Here is a 20,350-nt window from a genome sequence, read left to right as displayed (position 1 = left end):
TGGACACGCTGTTATTAAAATTATTCATTAAATTTACAGCAAATAGAACATTACATTATTAATAACTTCCTTTTTACTTACCTAAATAAAATAACTGTTATTCATCAGGGTATCTAGGTACGAGACTGCTTTACACGGTCACACTTGGTAAAATATTTTTTAATATTTTTTTATTTCACAAAACATAATTCCGACAACTAAAACTTATTTGAATAAGTGCTTTTGATGAATCATTGTTCTCCTAAAGAGATTCCACTTAGCACAGCACTTTACAAATAGTGACTATTAATATTAATCCAAACACAACGCTATAAAAACATTTTGCATGTGTCTTTTGTGCAAATAATATTGTGTAAAGTCCATATTAAAATATTTACCAGGAACTTAAAAGAACGCGACTTTATTTGATCAATAAATAGTTACATAAACTATATCGCACTCCCCTGATTTCAAAATGTCAATATTATTTATATTAATAATATTATTGGTGGGTAGCTATCTAGTAAAGTATGTATTTATTATAACGGAATTTTCCTAAAAATGGCAATAATATTCAAAATTCAAAATTAGAATCCATAGATAAAATTCCGGATGACACTTTCTTAAACGCTTTTTCACAGCGAAGGATGATCAATCAAAAATGGCTCGAATGTTGCGCCGTTCCGTTGCAAACTAGCGCAAGTTACTTCACGTTGTCCTAGAAATAATAAAGTGACAGTTCTGCACGACGCACTCGGTAAAAACAACATTGTGTGTTGCACTGCACCGGCGCACGGCGACCGCGGTAGCTCGACGATGACTGTCAGACTACCAAAACTACATATCCATCGGTACCATTCTGTCCAATTTTATTTCATTGACCACCGAAACAATCGTAGCACTTCTTGTGTTATACTCATCAAAACTAAATACGTTTACTTACATCTATGTTGACGCCATACCCTCGTACAGTGTTTGCTTTATACTCGTTTAACAATGATGCTTCATAGATTATACAATACAAAATCAGCCCATTGGATACAACAGTCATTACTAAGGTTTCCCAACATAATACACTCATACTCATTTATTCATTCCTTTATTTTTTTTTTTAATATACAAGTATTATGACTTAGAAATTTCACCAAACGATCTATGCGATTCTTTTTTTTGATGCATTATATTCATACCTACCGAAAATACCGTTTATCTGTTATTTTTATCGGTGTTTGCAAAGCTAAAAAAAAATACTTGCCGACTTGAATAAAACGCCCCTTTAAACCGTTTGACTGCTGAGAAGCTATATATTGACTCTTACTTGATATACCGACGTTTTTCGGCGTCGAAATGCCGACAAAAATTAAAAATGATTTTTTTAAAACCTTTATTTCCCCCCTTCAATCCACTTAATTTGAAATGAACCATCATATTGCAAACAAGTTTTCAACAATTTTGACATACTTAACAGAAAACATTTCAGCAGTTAAACGGTTAAGTATGTATTTAATATTGTGACGGATTTTTCATAAAAATCTCAATAATATCAAAAATTCAAAATTAGAATACATAGATAAAATTTAGATGCCGTTTTTCATCGTGATGGAAGACATTTTTTGTTTATATTGATATCGACTAAGTTGTGCATTATAATATGTAAGTATATGAATCATTTAGGTCTGCATCATCATCAGATTTGGCGAATGATTCATTTTTTAAAAATATAATTATGTGACACCGGGCGATATAGTACAAAATTAAAATTAATCGGTACCAATTAATTTTATCACCGATTCCAAAACATACCGAAAAGAAAAAAAATCAACATGCGTCGAATATTCATAAATATTCGTCTTTATTCATTTTAAATGGTTATTCGCATTCCGGGTATTTGGCATAATTATTTCGTGGAGTTAAATACAAAACCGAATATTTTAAGACTTACAGATGGTGTAAAAACCGCACTAATTGACAACAAGAAATAGTTTTTTTGCTTAGGAAGATTTAAAATTTAAATCGACAAAATATAAACAAATGATTATTGCGGGTAATCTAAGCGTGTTTAGACACAATAGTCAATAAATAGCCCGCAACTACATTTTCGTCAAATCCAGCCAGCATTTTACTATTGTAATTCAGAATATAAACCCGCTAATATAGATAATTTGTCCACCTCCGTAGTGTAATGGTCAGCACGCTCGGCTACCGTACTGGAGGTCCCGGGTTCGATTCCCAGGGTGGGGTTTAATAAATATAAGTGATTTTCACTCTAATATTGATTCAATATTACCCTGGACTGGTACCTGAAGCGGAGGGCTGATCAGCTTTTCTTCATGTGTTAATTAATGATCAAGACAACACTGCGTTTATGTGATGCAGTGCCCTATGCACCATTGGGGTGCGGATAAGGGTTTTAATAAATGAATAATAATAATATAGATAGGTACGAAATAAGTCAAATAAATCAATACACTCACTTTTGGTGTAAGAGGTTGTTAAATAAAGTTATAGAAAATTAAAGTATTATAATACTTATCTTCTGTACATGTTGAGAGCCGCGAGAATGATTCATCCTCCGACGCACGACTCTACATAGTATATTACGAGCATAACAAAGACCGTATCCTTTTTGTAATTCTGGGAATGAAGACTTGAATTTAAAAATAAACAGGTAAGAACTGATTTGTAGATATGGTGTGTACATAAAAAAATAACTAACCATCACGCCGCTTCCCCGCAGGGGTAGGTAGAGAGAAAAGAGCGCCACACCACTCTGTCCTTGCAAACATTCTTCGCCTCTTCCACGTTCATGCATCTCCTCATACATACCCGTCGACTGTTACGACTCCTAACCTGACCACTTTCAAGTATTTGGCATACCTGATCGTGCCATGTTTTTCAATAAATATGTTTTTCATGTGTATTTAATAAATGTATATGGTATGTACATATATATTTATTAAATACGAATATAGTGAAACCTCTCATAATGAGAATAATTATTTCCAGAATCTTACTCGTTATAAGCAAATTTTTAATATAAATCAATGTAAAATACGATAATGCTTTCTATGCTGAAAAAAGATTTTTTGACGTTTCTTTTTCTTCTATTCATGTCATGTCTGGTCCTCCTAACCTCGACTATCTTATTGAGAGTAATTATCCTTGTTCTGAGCAGGTCGAAATAGCGCCTCGACGGTCCTGATCCCCATCCAATCTCGTATATTCCGGAGCCAGGATATCTGTCTTCTGCCCACACCTCATAGACCCTCTATTTTGCCTTTCATGATAAGGTGCAATAGCTCGTAAATGTCTCCTCTCAGCACATGCCCCAGGTAGGACACCTTCCGGGCCTTGATATCAGTCAGCATCTGTCTCCTTGCTCTTGCTCTTTGGAGCACATTTTCGTTGCTGACCATATCGGTCCATGGAATGCGTAGCATTCTACGATCTAGCCACATTTCAAATGCCTTCAGTCGGTTCATAGTGCTGACTTTGAGAGTCCACGATTCAACCCCATATAGAAGAACTGACCAGACAGACGACGTTTATTAAAATAAAATTACAAAATTACAAATTGTTTATGATGGTAATAATCATATCGATAATAATATCGAACGCCACAACACTCTGTTTTTGCAAACATTCTTCGCCTCTTTCACATTCATGCATCTCCTCACACATACCCGACGATTATTACGACTCCAGACACGGCCGCTTTCAAGTATTTGACATACCTGATTGTGCCAAGTTTTCCTCGGTCTTCCTCTGCTTCTTTTTCCAACTACATTCGCCTCATAAATTTATTTAACCGTTCTATCCTCACTCATACGTTCCACGTGTCCAAACCATCTCAACACACCTTTCTTAATTTTATCGATAGTGCTTTTATTGATAATGCTCAGCCTTGCATTCTTTCTTTATTTCATCACTCGAACATCTATAAAACATCGTTTTGCTACACATTCGTCTGAGGGATCGCATTTCGACTGCATTCAGTCTGCTTTTATCAAAATTAAAATGATATTTTCTGAAATATTTATTAAAATTAAATTAAAATATTATTAAAATTATTTTTGCATATACGTGTTGAATATTCTATTCCATTGTTGTTCATTTAGATACCATAAAATAATTAAAATCCTTTTTGTTTTTGGCATCGCGGGCGGATGTTACTTTATGTTATACATGCATTATTGTTGTCACGTGTGTGCTTTCAATGTCAAATGATAGAGATTGATGGTATCGATGAATTTAAATAGAAAAAACAGAGGAAATAATAATAAATACAGCCCGCGATGTGATTATGGTATCGGCGTCACACTTTTGTTGTATGAAACTATTCGTGTGCCTATCCCCGAGACATGCGAGGAATAAATAAATTAAAAAAAAAAACAAAGGATTTTCTACTTCATTGCGACGTTTCCTATTTAATTCTAATAAACGGATATTGATCAATGGATTATAGACTATTTCTAAACTAACTAACTGACCATCACGCCGCTTCCTCGCAGGTGTAAGCAGAGAGAACAGAACGCCACACCACTCTGTCTTTGCAAACATTCTTCGCCTCTTCGATATTTATGCATCTCCTCGTACTTATAATAATAATAAAACCCTTATCCGCACCCCAATGGTGCATAGGGCACTGCGTCATATAAACGCAGTGTTATCTTGATCGTTTACACATGAAGGAAAGGTGATCAGCCCTCCGCTTCAGGTACCAGTCCAGGGTAATATTTAATAAATATGACAGTGAAAAAAATCACTTATATTTATTTTACCCCCCTTGGGAATCGAACCCGGGACCTTCAGAACGGTAGCCGAGCGTGCTGACCATTACACTACGGAGGCGGACTCGTACATACCCCGCCGATTTTTTCAACTCTTGACCTGACACTTCACTTCAAGTATTTGACATACATGATCGTGCCAATTTTTTCCCGGTCTTCCTATGTTCCTTTTTCCAACTACATCCACTTCACAGCTTTGTTTTACCGTTATATCCTCACTCATTCGTTCCACATGTCCAAACCATCTCAACACACATCTCAATTTTATCGATAATGCTTGTCTCAGCTTTGCATTCGTTCCTTATTTCACCATTCGAACATCTATCGTAGATCGTATTGCCGCACATTCGTCTAAGGGATCGCATTTCCACTGCATTCGGTCTACTTTCATCTTATTATTATTTTGCATCGTTATTATTATTTTTTGAAGTGAAACTTCTTGCTCTGCGATCCGATAGTCGACGAGAATTGAGAGCGAAATTTCAAGGACGCATCACGTTTATTTGACACATTTCGTTACATGAGAGAGAATAAAGGTAGAAAATGTAGAGAGTAAGAGAAAGAGAGCTACACATTTATACGGTATTATCTTTACCGCTAACTAACTTTCGCTGCGATAAAAATTGTCTACGTAAATTTATCACCCTACGAATCAATTTCAAAATCGGAAACTTCAGTTAATGAGATAAGAAAATTTTCAAAAATTCACAACATTTTTGATGTGTCCAAATCCGTGTTCTCAATCTGGATTTCTCCACTTTGTTGGAGTTATTTTTGCATTTTGACATCTCAACATAGATGAAGAATTATACATGGAAGTCTGGGTTTTTACTGCGTTTTTGACTTTTGACCCGTCATAGGCTGGTTTAGGTGATCACTTTATGCATGTGTAACATTCACCATTCTAACCATAATTGTGTATAAAGTGATCAGCCTGTGGTAGGTCTTAAGCCCGGTAAATAACCAGACTTCCATATTCTTCATCATCTTTGTTGAGATGTAAAAATGTCATATTAAGTTATTTATTGAAATGGTGTTTAATTAATTTAACTCCAGAATTTAACAGAATATAATCAATTAAGTCGAAACAATATAAGTCCCTTGGTTCTGGACTTTTCCAAACGAATATCCAAGAATACGTAATTATGAATGTACAGTGGAACCTCTCATAACGAGTAATTCGCATAACGAGAAAAAAATGATAAAAAGTTGCTCTCTTAACGAGCGACATATCGCATAACGAGTTACAGAGAAAGGTTAAGTCCCTTTTTCACATTAATCTGTGAGCCGAGACTTCCGCGTCAGGCAAAACAAAACATGTTTCGCTTAACGAGTATGATTCCGGAACGAATTATGCTCGTTATGAGAGGTTACACTGTATTCTATATTTTCATATATCCCGCCAAAAACGCCCGTTGATTTCGTATAGGACTGTATTTACGCCTTTTAAAATTTTGAAGGCAACTTACCGAACGCCGATGCTAACGTAATAATAGAATCAGGAAAAACAATACAAGGATTTTTGAACAAAAATTTGGACATTAAAAATATTGTGAATAATCCAATTATTTATTGGATGTTAAAGGTCAAAATAAAATATGGAACAAAGGTAAAATAAAGGAATGGGATCAAGAGTCAATTTTATGAAAATTGTAAAATTTATATTCATAAATTTTCTCTTTTTTATGGTTAAAATGGTTAAAAAAACAAATAAAAATGTATTAAAAAAGAACTCCACCGACAAGACACACAAGGTGGCTTGGTGGGTCTGTGCAAAAAAATATATTCATGTTTGAAAATTGTGATTTAAATAAATGTATATAATTTATGTTAAAAAAAATGTTATCGAAATTAAAGTCACCGTAGTAAAAAATAGTCAATAAGTAATATGTTTAAATAATCAGTAATTGAGTATAAATAAAATAAAATAAACTACCATTGGATTTTCATCACAAAATTCGAAAAATCTAAAAATTGTCTGCTAAGATATTTTTTTTAAAAAATACTGGCCAAGTTGCTTTGTAATTGCAGACTTTTATTAGAATAATTAAATAAATTAATTATCATATTATGACTCGGACTAGTTATTTTATTTTTTAAATTACTCAATGTATCTTTTTATTTTATTTATTGTTTCGGCATTAACTTTGTGGTTTACAATGATTAAAGAACACACTTGTTTTTTACCACTTGAGTTTTATTATAGACTACATGATTCAGAAGTTAAACTTCCATCATTCAGGTCTGTATAATAACATATTAGTTATTATACAGACCTGAATGATGGAAGTTTAACTTCTGAAACATGTAGTCTATAATAAAACTCAAGTGGTAAAAAACAAGTGTTTTCTTTAATCATTATCTTTTTATTAGTTGCAATTGCCATCTTAGAGACAGTGCCAAAATCTAATTGATAATGTTTACATTTACATCAGGAAGACTACATTTTTTTTCACTGCAAATATATATACATATATATATATATATATATATATATATATATATATATATATATATATATATATATATATATATATATATATATACACATGTGTATATTTAGTTTAAGAACAGTTTGGTTCTTCATTTCTATCTTCACTGTTAGGGGTGTTTGTCCACTACAAGGAATTTTACCATCCGGTACGTCAGTTAGCGTTTTAAAACGATTATTGGGTTGGATTGGCTTGTGCTTTTGTCCATCTTTCTTCGGATTGGAGACTCTTAATCGGTGCGTGAACACGTTGCGCGTAAATTCGATCACGCTAAACTGTCGTAGTTGCTTTCATTTTTCAAAACCAGACAGCCGGACAGTAAAATTCCGGGTAGTGGACAAGCGCCCTTAGGATGTAGGGGAATTGTTTGGCTGTGGCCAATGAATAAAAAAAATAAAACTATTGATTCACCGAATCAGCTATTGTGATTGGAAAACCACAAAGAGCTCATTAAAAGAAACTGGTTGTTATCAAATATAAACCTACCTTCTGTTCTGTATTTTATATCCATTAATAGAATTATCACAGATATTATGTTCATCTTCAAATTCTTATCCACACCCGATGGTGCATAGGGTACTGCATTATATAAACGCAGTGTTATTTTGATCATTAACATGTAAAGGAAACATATTTTTTGTTCATAATTTTATCGCATCGGAGTGCCCTTGAGATAGTATTTAAACCTGATATGAATGATCCAAAATTATTATTGTTTGATCAGAAATAAGAGAAAAAAAAAACATAAACAAACCTATATCTAAATTAGGATTGTTCAAAATATTTTCAAAAATTTAATAAATTAATTGTTATATAATAATAATAAAACCCTTATCCGCACCCCAATGGTGCATAGGGCACTGCGTCATATAAACGCAGTGTTATCTTGATCGTTTACATATGAAGGAAAGGTGATCAGCCCTCCGCTTCAGGTACCAGTCCAGTAGTATTGAATAAATATTACAGTGAAAAAATCACTTATATTTATTTTACCCCCCTTGGGAATCGAACCCGGGACCTCTAGAACGGTAGCCGAGCGTGCTGACCATTACACTACGGAGGCGGACAATGTTATATGGAATGGGTAAATCGAGTAACAAAAATAAAATAAAATTTTATTTATTTCAGTAATTTATTTATAAAAATACTTGCAACTTTTACACAGTATATGTATCTACATACAAAAATATTATATACTACATTTATTATGAACAGAATTTACAGTACATAGGGTTAACCCAAAAGAATATTATTTATTGTCCTTAAAAAATATAACTTTTACAATCACTGAAAAATGTTCCAACATTTTGAGGTTTGAAAAATCTTAGAAAATATTTATTTAAATAAATATTTACTTTGTTTGACAGTGGTTAGATAACGGTTTAAAAATAATATATTTTCATTTAATGATTAATAAAATATATTTTTGAAACATGCATATACGTACATAAAAAATATAGTATGTACATGTGCAATGCACAATATACAACATACTAGTTGCTTTGTTTTTTTTGTTATCTAAAAAGTTCCACACTATAATTTGTAATTCTAGGACACTCAACCCTAGATTCCCTGAATTAGTTGGCTTGAGATAGCAAATGTTAACTGCGTTTTTAGTTTTTGTGATATGGATTTTCATTGCAAAGTACTAATAGAATAATTTTTTATTTTTTATTTTTATAAATAAATTTAGATAGATCCAGAAACAGGTCATATTAAATAGGCAACGGTTGCATCAGAATATGCATGTTTTTGGAATGTTGATACTGGTGTTTGAAGTAATACACAATAAGTTTTATTCTTATTCCCACTCAACATATGACATACTTGGAACTTTATTACTTATCATGCAACTAGGTGGTAGAAGAGAACAGTGTGCGTAGATCACAAGTCTCACCGACTCATAATATTTTACCTGATGTTGTTATCAATAAATATTTTTGGTGGTAATTAAAATGTCTAGAGTTTTTGCTTCATGCTACCCTGTTAAGTTAAAACACAGAAATTTGAAAGAAAAACTAATAAATTTGACATTAAAAATTTAAAATGAAATCTTTTTAAAAAGCAAAACTAAACTTTTTTGTAAGATAGACTTAGTAATATGGAAGTTCTGAACTGAAACTGTATTTAAAATTCATTGATTTTAAACTTTAATGTGATTCTTTGATATAATATATTAACCCTTACTGGTCCAATGTGGAATCTCATTCGACATCAATTTTTTGCTCTTAAGTCCCATGTCGGATGTTATTCAACATTTTTTTCATCATTAGTATTATTTATTTAAATTCCAAGCTTACATTTTTGTCACTCGTATCTATTACAACAGTTTTTTACCAATTGGAATGTAACTGTATACCTAGATTTTTTTTAAATTTTGGGGGACCGGAAAGGGTTAAGAGTTGAGAAACACAAGGAAGCCGTGATATTCCATATGAAACATTTTTTGTGATTGGCGTAATTATGTGCATATTGTGTTTTAACTTAGCAGCGTAGCACATCTGATAAAAAAGTACCGATAAACGTGTGATTTCATTTATATTTACTTTCAAAATAGCGATAAAGTCATTTTTCGTAATAACCACAATGCCACAAGTCATTATTACTCCAGCACACTCTTGAAATTCCCATTTATAAGTGTCCATAACTAGCTGGCTTGGAGGAATCTCGGCATTAGGTAAGGTCCTATTCTGAGGGTGGAATTCTTCTCATTCCCTCCCTCCGAGCGCGTCGTTATATGTCAAACCTCTCGTATGCCAGCGCCTTGCCCTCCTCGTCATACTCTTCTCGAGTCACGCACAGGGAGTAGAAGTCGGGATCCTTGGACAGCGCTCCACCTCCGCGCCACGCATACGTTATCGGATCATCTGGCAAGGTTACCTGCCAAACAATTCATAAAATTCTCACCTTGTTAAATGCATAGAGCTAACCTAAAGGTTACTTCAACTCTCTAAGCGTAATAAGACACTCGCCTGTAGCAAAATTCTAAATAATTTTTGTATTTACAAACTGGGGTTTTTTGTTAAAACTTTATATTATAAAACATTTAAAGTACTTTTTTATGATTTTAATGATAAAAAGATAAATGGGTAAAAACAATTGATTTACTAAAAATTTAAAAAATATAAAATCGCTTCGGTTCCGCATCGGTTATTTGTGCTTTCTGAAAGCAATACTGTAAAGTCGTGACTAGTTCTGTGAGAAAATGCTTTTGGGTATTCAAAAATATCCTAATATAAATTGCTGCAGCAAATAATGTATAAAAAATTACATTTGACAAAACATTTTGACAGAAAAACTAAATCCAAAGATTATAGATTTCACATAATATAATTAAGATACTTAGAGACAAATTGACTTTAAAAATCTCATTAAATACGATGAATCATTATCACTTGTCATACTGAAAATGCATGTATGCATTGTTACAATATTAGTTTTTAACAATAAAATACAACTTAATAGACTCAAAAAATCTGTATTTGATTTAACCATTAATACATCAATTAAAATGGAGTTCTACAAATTAAACGCCAAAGCAATAAGTGATACCTTAACAGTTAGATGATCCGGGGCCATAGACCTGATGTCCTTGAAGAGCCTGTCCTTGAACCCGGGGAAGGCGGCAGAGCCCCCGCACACCACGATGTTGGCCAGGAGGTGCGGCTGAGTGTCCTCGGGGCACGCCCGCACGGCCTCCAGCACCGCCTCCGAGATGCCCATTTGCTGAATGCCCACGTCCGACGGGTGGAACAGCAGCTCCGGGATGGAGAACCTCTCGTTGTTCATCCGCAACGTCTGCTGTTCCGACTCCTCTGACAGGTTTGGATCCTTTATATAGCCTTGGAATAAAAACATTTGGCGAGTAAACCAAACAGAACATTTTTTCTTTCTTTCTTTTTTCTAAGGAATAACCCGCAAAGCCTCTATTAGAGTCTTGTCTGCAGGCAGGATAGTAAGGATATGGAAGGTTAATGTGAAAAATACATCACAAACACCCAGACCAATTGAAATAAATCTTTCTTGGATTTATTTTGGAATTGGCGGGAATCGAACTTGCGTCGCCAGTTTCGCAGTTGAGCGTCTACCCAACTGCGCCACGGCGCCTGTATAACATGAATAATGTTCTTTCAGCTCTCCACAAATATCATTTTGATATCTCAATATTATGATTCTTATCTGCACCCAATGGTGCATAGGGCACTGCATCGTAATGACGCAGTGTTATCTTGATCATTACTAATGTGAAGGCAAGGTGATCACTCCTGCGCTTCAGGGACCAGTCCAGGGTAATATTAAATAAATATTAGAGTAAATAGAGTATCAAAATAAGTATATATGAAGAATATTGAAGTCTGGGCATTTACAGGGCTTCATGTCATGGGCTTGTTTAACTGATCACTTTATACACGTGTAACGTTCACCACTACCGAAGTCTAGTCAGCTGACTAGTCTGCTTGGTAAATGGTAGTTGGTGCGTCTCTACCTTAAATTTAAAAAATATAACATACTAAATAAAAATAAATAAAATTACCTCTTCGTATTGATGTGTAATCTGGTAATACGTATTCTCTAACTATTGTATTATCGGGAGGCTTCATTTTTGCAATTTCCATATCTTTCATAAAATCTTGAGAAACAAAACAAGTGTCCTCTTTAACCTGATTTATGACGTAAGTCTCGTCCATTACATTTAGTTGCCTGTAGGAGATTACCTCTTTCAGATGATTGGTCAAAACTTTCCCTCCCACATCTATTCTTCTGATCCCTTCTCTGTGCTTCTTCCCTTTGATATACGGCACGATATTAGTAAAACTGTAGCCTGTATCTATCACGAGCGAACAGAGGGGATTACCGTGAGTCTTTCGATAATTATAATCGCATAAATCCGTAGCGTTGATTCGCAGTAAAGACTGACACTCGTACTCCTCGAAAAATATTTCGGTCATTCCTTCCTGAATGGACGCGAAATTAAAAAGCGGTTCAGTAACTATCAGCGGAGTGTCGTTAAAATTAACTGGACAGCAATCTTTACTGAACATATAGTCCCAAATCGTTTTCTGGGTGTCCCAATTGAGAAGGAACCCTCTCTGGAAAGCCAGGATGTAGTATAAACCAGAAGCATCCCGGCACTCTTCGACTTGATCACCGATAAAAGGACGCCTGCGTTCGGATTTCGCCTTCATTATACAGTTGGGAATCAACTTAGGTTTATTGTTAGAATACCCAACCTTCGCCAGATAACCCCCATTATCTAAAATATAAGCGTTTTCTGACATGTCGAAAATGTTTATTCCATCGTCGAGAAACAGTTCGACCTAATGTTTTTGTGTATCGTGAAAACTAGCACGAATTTTTCTTCAATTACAGCTTTCATGCACTATTGCACCTTGCCAAATAAGACACAAATAAATAATTGTTTCGAGAATCGGCATTATTTGATAACAAACAGAAACCGTCTCAACGTTTGATTTTTCGTTTTTTGACATTTCTTGCCGCTCGCCGCCATGAAGTGTTACCAGTAGTAAAAACAAAAATGGATAAGTATAAACGTATAAACTAAGACCAAAAATTACTGTCAACCTAGGTACCTACCTAAATGTAGTGCGCCAGAAGTATACTATCGCAAGTATAATTTTATTAGTCTTTTTTAGAAATTGTTCAAAGAAATATCTTTTGAACAAAAAAAAAACATGGCATGAAGCATTTAATAAATCGACGATAAAGTTTTAAAATATCTTTTTTTATGCTCTCCTAAACAATTTGTAAGCCTCCTCAAAGCAGTAATTAGAATATTTGGCTACCGTGGTGAAGGTCCCAATTTGATTCACAGGGAAGTCAAAATAATTTTAATGTTTTTCTCTCTCTAATATTTATTAAATATTACCCTAGACTGCTTTCTGAAGCAGATGATTGAACACACGATTAATGATCAAGCTAAAATTTACTACTACTACTACTACTACTACTACCATCACATAGTTTTCCGCAGGGGTAGGCAGAAAGGATGGAACGTCACACTCTTCTGTCCTGACATACACTCCTCGCCTCCTTCACATCCATACATCTAGTCATACATGCCCTCCGATTATGCAGACTTTTGACACCGACAGATTTTAGGTTCTGATTGATTTGATCGTGCCAAGTCTTTTTCGGTCGTCCTCGTTCTGTTTTCCTTCTCACATTCGCCACATATATTTTCTTAGTCATTCTCTCGTTATTCCCACATGTTCCACATGTCCATACCACCGTAAAGAACTCATCCTAATCTGTTCAATTATTCCTTGTTCAGCCTTACTTTCCTTTCTTATATCTTCGTTTATAATTCTGTCATACAATGATTCCATGTTTCGCTCCCATACATTAGTGTCGGTACCAGCACGCCGTTGTGAACGCTAGCTTGGCTTCCATGGACATATTTTTTATTTGCAATCCCTCTTTTCAAAGCACCATTTATTCTATTTCCTGCATTCACTTTTCTCTCAATATCCTTATGATCAAGCTAAAACTTCATCCATTGATATTGATGGTCCCCAGAAGATGAAATAACTTATCCGAGAAACGAAATAAAGTTTGATTTCAGTGACTTAAGATAGTATACTTTTGAGGTCCATCTGAAGACACAATAATTTAGTAGACATGTTTTCTTGATATTTTTCTTGGTGTGTGTAGAGTGTTTAAAGACAGATAAGCGATATTCAAACTGTGAGGCAAAATTATTAAAAATAAATTGAAAATATTAAAAATTAAAAAAAAGACACCGCATCAAATAAATTAATTAGGCTTAGATGCGTATTTGGTTTTTATTTAACAGATATCAACTGTATTATTTTCTTCTTCTAGTCTCTAAGGCAGGGTGAGCAGACCTGTCCTGCAGACCACTAGATTCAAGAAAATGAGAATAAAATATGTCAAATGGGTTAGATGAAAACGAAAAAGGTCAAGCTGAAGGATATTACTGCTGTATGGGATATGAAAAACAGGAGGAAGAGTAGTACTACACTAGAGGAAAATAATAAAAGCAGCAATGGTTATGGCACTTGGGACACACTGCTTATATGTTTGAGTCCTTTATGGTCAAGGTACTGTAGGAAATCAAGTATGATATAAATGTTTTTTCAAATGATAGCATTTTAATAATATTTTTGAATTCTGAAACAATGATTCAAAGTTGGGTGTAATAAAAAATTATTATAGAAGAGGAAGAATAGTTTTAGAAGGATTGAAACAGAGAATAAGACTATTTATAAGAATATTTAGTTGGGTGTCTGATAGCAGTTGTCTGACTTTGGCAATGATTATTGGTGTTAATATTATATACTCCCATATTATTGCCTTCATCATTTGGTGATTTTTTGTTTTGTTTTGAGAATATAAAAAATATATAACAGCATTCCTAGTGTTTATATGTGGAACCCGCATCAAAGAAAATATTTCATTAACTAATATAGAAATGAACAATTTCAAAGGTTTGAGTTGGAATAATATATGTTTTTTTTTATCTTTATTAGTTTTATACACCTTGACATATGATGACTTTAAAGCAACACCAATCTACTTTTGTAGATTTGCGTTGCTCACACCACTTTCATGTGTGTAGGTAATTAAGAGTGATAACTTTTCTCTTGTATGTTATTTTAATCATACACCAAGAAGCACTTATTTACTCTGAATTTTGTAATGATACAAAAATCACTAATAGTATGGCATTAATATTCTTTTCAAAATACTTTTCACTATTTTTAAAATGTATTTGTAAATTTTTCAATGCTTCACAGGTCCAGTAAATATATCCATTGGAATCGGTGTATTGAGTGCAGCAACTTTATGGGCAGTTTGGAAATATTATACTAAGAAGGAAAAGATTCCTACAAAATGGCGAAAAGTTGGAACTTTATCCGACATGATGTGTTTTCCTATAAAATCTTGTGGAGTCTTTAGATTAAACGAAATGGAATGTACTTTGCTTGGACCCCGATCAGGTTTCCTTCGAGACAGGTACCATCAAATTTCATAAAGGTCTTTCCGATATATATAGGGAATATTTATAAATATATTTTTATACATATATATATATATATATATATATATATATATATATATATATATATATATATATATATATATATATATATATATATATATATATATATATATATATATATATATATATATATATATATATATATATATATAAATATATATATATATATATATGTATATATATATATATATATATATATATATATATATATATATATATATATATATATATATATATATATATATATATATATATAGTAGAATTACATATATTGTAATATTCAGTAATCGACCTTGTGATTTTATTTATTTTTTAATTGATAAGGGTACTTTAATTTTTTTTTTTAATAAAAGTGTAAGCACTTAGTCTGTAAATATAAATAGATTCTTAGCTATCCAAAATAATACAGAAAAGAGACAGATTTAGAATTAAATAATAAAAAAAATCTACATTGTCTACAATGTAGATTTTTGCAATGCTTCTAAGCAATAAAGTTTTTTTTTGCTTAATCATCATGGTAATGCTATTAAAATAATTATAAATCTTTTCTAATTTAGTTAAGGCGACCTCAGATAATCAATTGTGTTCTGCATTTTTCCCTTGTAACCCTACTTCACGCTATAAATAGTATTTGTTTTAACATAGTTTTAAGTATAGTATGCTAATTTCAGTGCTCTGCTTTTAAGTGTGTTTGGTTACAGTACCTGTTACAGAGCTTGTGGGTTCTATTATCAAGGGGGTCAAAATATTTATTTGTTGTATCAAATATAAATCAAATTTTACCCTGGACTAGCGCCTGAAATGCAGGACTTAACAGGACCTTGGCTTTATGAGATTTAAATATATTGATTTGATGCATGAAAGTAAGAACAATTCATATTTCGTTTATTAATAACAAATTGATATTTCAGAAGTTTCATGGTGACTGACGCATCAGGACGTTGTGTATCTGGAATAAAGCAACCAAAGCTGGTTCTGGTTAAGCCGCAACTTCTTGATGACAACCTAATATTGGAGGCTCCGAATATGGAAAAACTTAAACTTGACTTAAACAATTATTCAGGCAAAGAAACAAAAGTCACTCTTATGGGAAAGTCACTGGATTGTTTAGATAGTGGTGATGAAGCAGCCAAGTGGTTTTCTCGGTAAGAAAAATAAATAAAAATAACAAAACTCCAATATTTCTAAACATAATATTTAGATGACTGAATTAAAGATATTATTCCCCTCCATATTTTATGTTTTTTTTTCTTAAAAACGGTAAGTGATATCATTATGATGACAATCAATAAAAACCATTAAAAATAAATGTACCAAAATGGTGTATGGGCATAAAGGTCAGTAGGCAGAGAGGGCTATACACTGCTTTAGTCAGTCATAGAGTTGGAGACCATGAGCACCAAAAATAGAGATGTTTTCAATCGCCTGTTTGTCTTATCCAAGTATGATACGATATATCAGTGCTTAACTTTTTTTTGTAAAATACCTTTACAAAGTAATTTGAAATTTTGTTTAACTTGTATAGTATGTGGTTTATGAATGTCTATTGTAACCCATGTTTTATTTTATTTTCAGTTTTCTTTCAGGAGAAGAGAATGGCTTTAGATTAGTTCAATGCCCTCAAAATTACAAAAAAATGCAGAAAAGTAGAATAAATCTTATTGCCGATAATGATGCTGTATGTATACTAATTATTATTTTCACATAGAATGTTTGCATTGTGTAAACAATAAATATGTTAGTATGGTTGTAAAAATTCATTTTCAAAATAGAATAAATAAATTGTAAACTCTGCATATCTTAAATCACATTAAAATGTATTTGAATGTTAAGTACAACTATAACCATAACAATAAGAATTACTAGCCATATTTTATAAATTATGAATATAACATATCCAATCCATTTTTATATTTCAGGGAGCCTTCCCCGATTTCACTTCTTTTTGCATAATAAATGTAAGTTCCATCGATGATCTCAACACCCGCCTTCTTAACCCAGTAACGGCACAACAGTTCCGCCCAAATTTTCTGGTTACGGGTCCAACGCCTTTTGAAGAGGATCACTGGGAATGGGTGCGAATTGGAGATGTTATATTCAGAGCAGTTAAACAGTGCACTAGGTAAGGGTTTAGACTTTTTACTGCAGACTGAGGAAACACATGACAAACATTGGACTTCATGACTCCTCAGTGTGCAAATTTTGTATGGAAGATAACAAAATGCCAGTCCACATTCTCTATAATTGTCACGCACTCACTCGCAAACAAAATCACATCCTTGGAGGACCTCTACTGGACTCCGAGAAGGTGAAGCTCCTACCACCAAGACAGGTTGTTAGTTACATGACTCATGTAGGTCTTGGGAGTGAGCTGTAATACAGAGGGAGGTCACAATAGACCTGATATGGTCACGGTGACATAGAGGATGCAAGATCCCTTAAACTAAAAAAAAAAGGTTTATACATTAGTCTCTCCATATTTGCAGAACTTATGTTACACACACAGTTTTGCGTTTGAAAAATACTTTACAATTTTCTGTCAGAGAAAAATTGATATTCATTCATTCAAACCCTTATCCGAACCCTATGGTGCATAGGGCACTGCATCATATAAACGCAGTGTTATCTTGATCATTAACACATTAAGGAAAGGTGATAAGCCCTCCGCTTCAGATACCAGTCCAGGGTTATTGAAAGTTGTCCCACCGTATGCCTAGATCTGATACAGAAGCATCTAGGCTTCCTGACAGATCTGCTCTTGCAAAGCAATTTTTTTAAAAACTAAGTTGCGAAATTTATTGAAAATGCGAAACAATATAAAATTGTTTCCTGATTTAACAGTGAATTTACATTTAAAAGCTTTCAATATACCTGTCACTGCCAATCTAAATAACCTCTCACCAGTCCAGGATTAAATTGAATAAATCACTGATATTTATTTGAATCCCCCTGAGAATCGAAACCCGGACCTCCAGTATGGTAGCCGAACGTGCTGACCATTACATTTCGGAGGCGGACAAATTAATATACAACTGTTAATTGATTTCAATTGGCAAACAGTATGACGCTGTAGATACATAATGTAAACATTTGTTATTTTAAACTTAGCAATCTAAATATTATACAAATTTTATAACACTATAATATATAAATAAAAAATTAACTTTTATTAAATTATATGTAATGTAACATAAATTATATGTAATGTATACATTCACGTATTAGAAGGATAAAAAAACAGTTTTAACATAAACTGTGGTAAGTTGAAAAAAATAATTGATTTTCACTTACTTATTATTTATTTAACAAAAATATGAAGGTAAACATTCAAGCGGTCACATAGAATTCATAATTTATTTTTCTTGGATCAAAATATTGTACAATTTTTTTTATAAAATATGTATTTTTAAAAAATGCTCCCAAGAACAAATTATACATATTTGCTATTGTTTAAAGTAAAAAAAACTTTTTTTTTGCAATCGCGTATTATAAAAAAAAATACTGTCAATATTAAAAATAATGGTGGTTCAAAGAGCATAAAAAAATCATAGGTTATTTACTTTTTTAATTTCTGCATTGAAATTACTTGAAAACAATTTAAAATAAACTTGAGGACAATAGGAACAATGCACCCGCAGTGCCCCATAAATTAGAGTATTTTATGTATTAGTACATAACTCATAACACACCCATTAATGCACAACAATAATGTTAATTTATAAATTGATATTTATTTATTTTAGGTGCGTAATGATAACGGTGAATTCGGAAACTGGGGAAAAGGATAAAGCTCGGGAACCACTAGCAACATTAAATACGTAAGTTTTGTCATGGAAATCTTGGAAACAACTTAATTTCTGATTTATCTTTATTGAAATTCTTTTTACAGATATCGAAAAAGGAATGATCCAAAAATTTTGGCTTCAGAAAGAACATCTCCTGTGATGGGAGTTCATCTCGGTCTACGTAAAGAAGGATTTGTAAAAATTGGAGATACTGTAGAGGTTGCCTAAGGATTATTTTATTATTAAGTAAGTGATAATGGTTATGATATCAGATAGTAATTATGAAAATTATTTTGCAAATTTTTCTTTTATTTAATACATATTTATTACACCTGGTCTCCGTGTTCTAAAAAAATCTTATAATGTAAAAATATAATGGTTATTTATAATAACGATTAATAACAAGTTTTTTTTAAATATTATTGTTTCATGTTGACGCTTGCGCTTTAAAAAAAAACAATTGGATTGTATAGTTTATAGTTCGATTTTGGTTTCAATAACTATTTTTGTTGCAATTGATATATTTGTGCTGTTCAAAATAATCTATAGCTAAAAATACACAAATGAACCATGTTTTGATTATCCATAAAACGTTAAAACAGTAAAAAAAAGTTTATTATTTTCCTGTGTTTTATTTCCTTCCTGTAAAAGTTATTATCAAAAGTCAAGTATTAACTAATAACGATTTTATTAAATTTTATCACGTTCAAAAATCGCCTGCTTATAATGACATACACATACACTTCGACAGACTAATATGTTGCAATCTTTCTATACAAAAATTATTCAAACTCATACCCCTACTCTATTCCTTTCAATACCGGATATCGTCAATTAAGTCGGGAAATCGTTTGATTTGCAGTGTTATGCGCACGGCGTATAAAGCAGGTTGAAATTAAGCGAGCAGCATTCACTTCGTTAGTCGATTTTTTATAACATTGCATACATTATAGTTGACTAAACTCCGAAGGATATTTTTGTCGCGCCAAAGATAAAACAATGGCACAGAGTGTTTACAAATTATCGAACACATTTATTTTTGTTTAAACTGCGGTATTTCTAGCATAGTAACCTCAAAAGTCCTGGTAGCCTAAGTATTAAAAATGAGAAAATATCTAGCTACGTATTTTATTAAACTTTTTATGATCGATTGATTTTACAAGCTAGGCGTTAAAAATTAAAATGATGTCACCTTTTAAAACATGTTTTTTCAATCACATAAGTACCTACATAATACATACATAAAAGTGCTTGAAAGTG

At 32.6% G+C, this 20,350-nt stretch overlaps 3 protein-coding genes across 4 annotated transcripts in view; 1 reads left to right on the top strand and 2 right to left on the bottom strand.

Annotated features, from left to right (window-relative positions):
* CDase (neutral ceramidase) overlaps window positions 1-977 on the bottom strand; it is a 28,228-nt gene extending 27,251 nt beyond the window's left edge. Inside the window, exon 1 of one of the 2 annotated variants that reach the window (XM_088277798.1) lies at window positions 82-977. Coding sequence is in view for 1 of the 2 variants with exons in the window: in XM_088277797.1 (XP_088133923.1) it covers window positions 923-924 (2 nt within the window). In the remaining variant the exon portion in view is untranslated. The remainder of the gene's footprint in view (window positions 1-81) is intronic. The other variant, XM_088277797.1, reaches the window with a different exon arrangement.
* Window positions 978-8,921: 7,944 nt separating this feature from the next.
* Window positions 8,922-12,787, bottom strand: Arp6 (Actin-related protein 6). Its single transcript, XM_088277795.1, has 3 exons — window positions 11,796-12,787; window positions 10,814-11,103; window positions 8,922-10,141 (listed from the first exon to the last, which is right to left on the bottom strand). The coding sequence occupies exons 1-3, from the start codon at window positions 12,538-12,540 to the stop codon at window positions 9,995-9,997; spliced, it is 1,182 nt and encodes a 393-aa protein (XP_088133921.1). The 5' UTR covers window positions 12,541-12,787; the 3' UTR covers window positions 8,922-9,994.
* A 1,728-nt stretch (window positions 12,788-14,515) lies between these two features.
* On the top strand, window positions 14,516-19,711 carry LOC148312039 (mitochondrial amidoxime reducing component 2-like). Its single transcript, XM_088277796.1, has 7 exons — window positions 14,516-14,730; window positions 15,040-15,259; window positions 16,217-16,450; window positions 16,881-16,983; window positions 17,225-17,427; window positions 19,049-19,123; window positions 19,195-19,711. Exons 1-7 carry the CDS (start codon window positions 14,715-14,717, stop codon window positions 19,316-19,318), a joined length of 975 nt encoding a protein of 324 aa, XP_088133922.1. The 5' UTR covers window positions 14,516-14,714; the 3' UTR covers window positions 19,319-19,711.
* Window positions 19,712-20,350: the final 639 nt, after the last annotated feature.

The sequence above is a fragment of the Brachycentrus maculatus genome, unplaced genomic scaffold (assembly GCF_059751285.1).
Source record: "Brachycentrus maculatus isolate JH-2025_06_01 unplaced genomic scaffold, ASM5975128v1 h1tg000050l, whole genome shotgun sequence".
Classification (NCBI taxonomy): domain Eukaryota; kingdom Metazoa; phylum Arthropoda; class Insecta; order Trichoptera; family Brachycentridae; genus Brachycentrus; species Brachycentrus maculatus.
The sequence above is the reverse complement of the archived record's forward strand: the minus strand, read 5'-3'. Positions and strand labels throughout refer to the sequence as shown.

Excerpts from the sequence above, each read along its gene's own strand:
- Arp6 (XM_088277795.1), bottom strand. The coding sequence starts at position 12,540 with ATGTCAGAAAACGCTTATATTTTAGATAATGGGGGTTATCTGGCGAAG. Across the intron at positions 11,104-11,795 it reads TTACACATCAATACGAAGAG|GCTATATAAAGGATCCAAAC; the intron begins GTAATTTTATTT and ends TTTTATTCCAAG. Across the intron at positions 10,142-10,813 it reads CGGATCATCTAACTGTTAAG|GTAACCTTGCCAGATGATCC; the intron begins GTATCACTTATT and ends ATTGTTTGGCAG.
- LOC148312039 (XM_088277796.1), top strand. Across the intron at positions 17,428-19,048 it reads GCAGTTAAACAGTGCACTAG|GTGCGTAATGATAACGGTGA; the intron begins GTAAGGGTTTAG and ends TATTTATTTTAG. Across the intron at positions 19,124-19,194 it reads CCACTAGCAACATTAAATAC|ATATCGAAAAAGGAATGATC; the intron begins GTAAGTTTTGTC and ends TTCTTTTTACAG.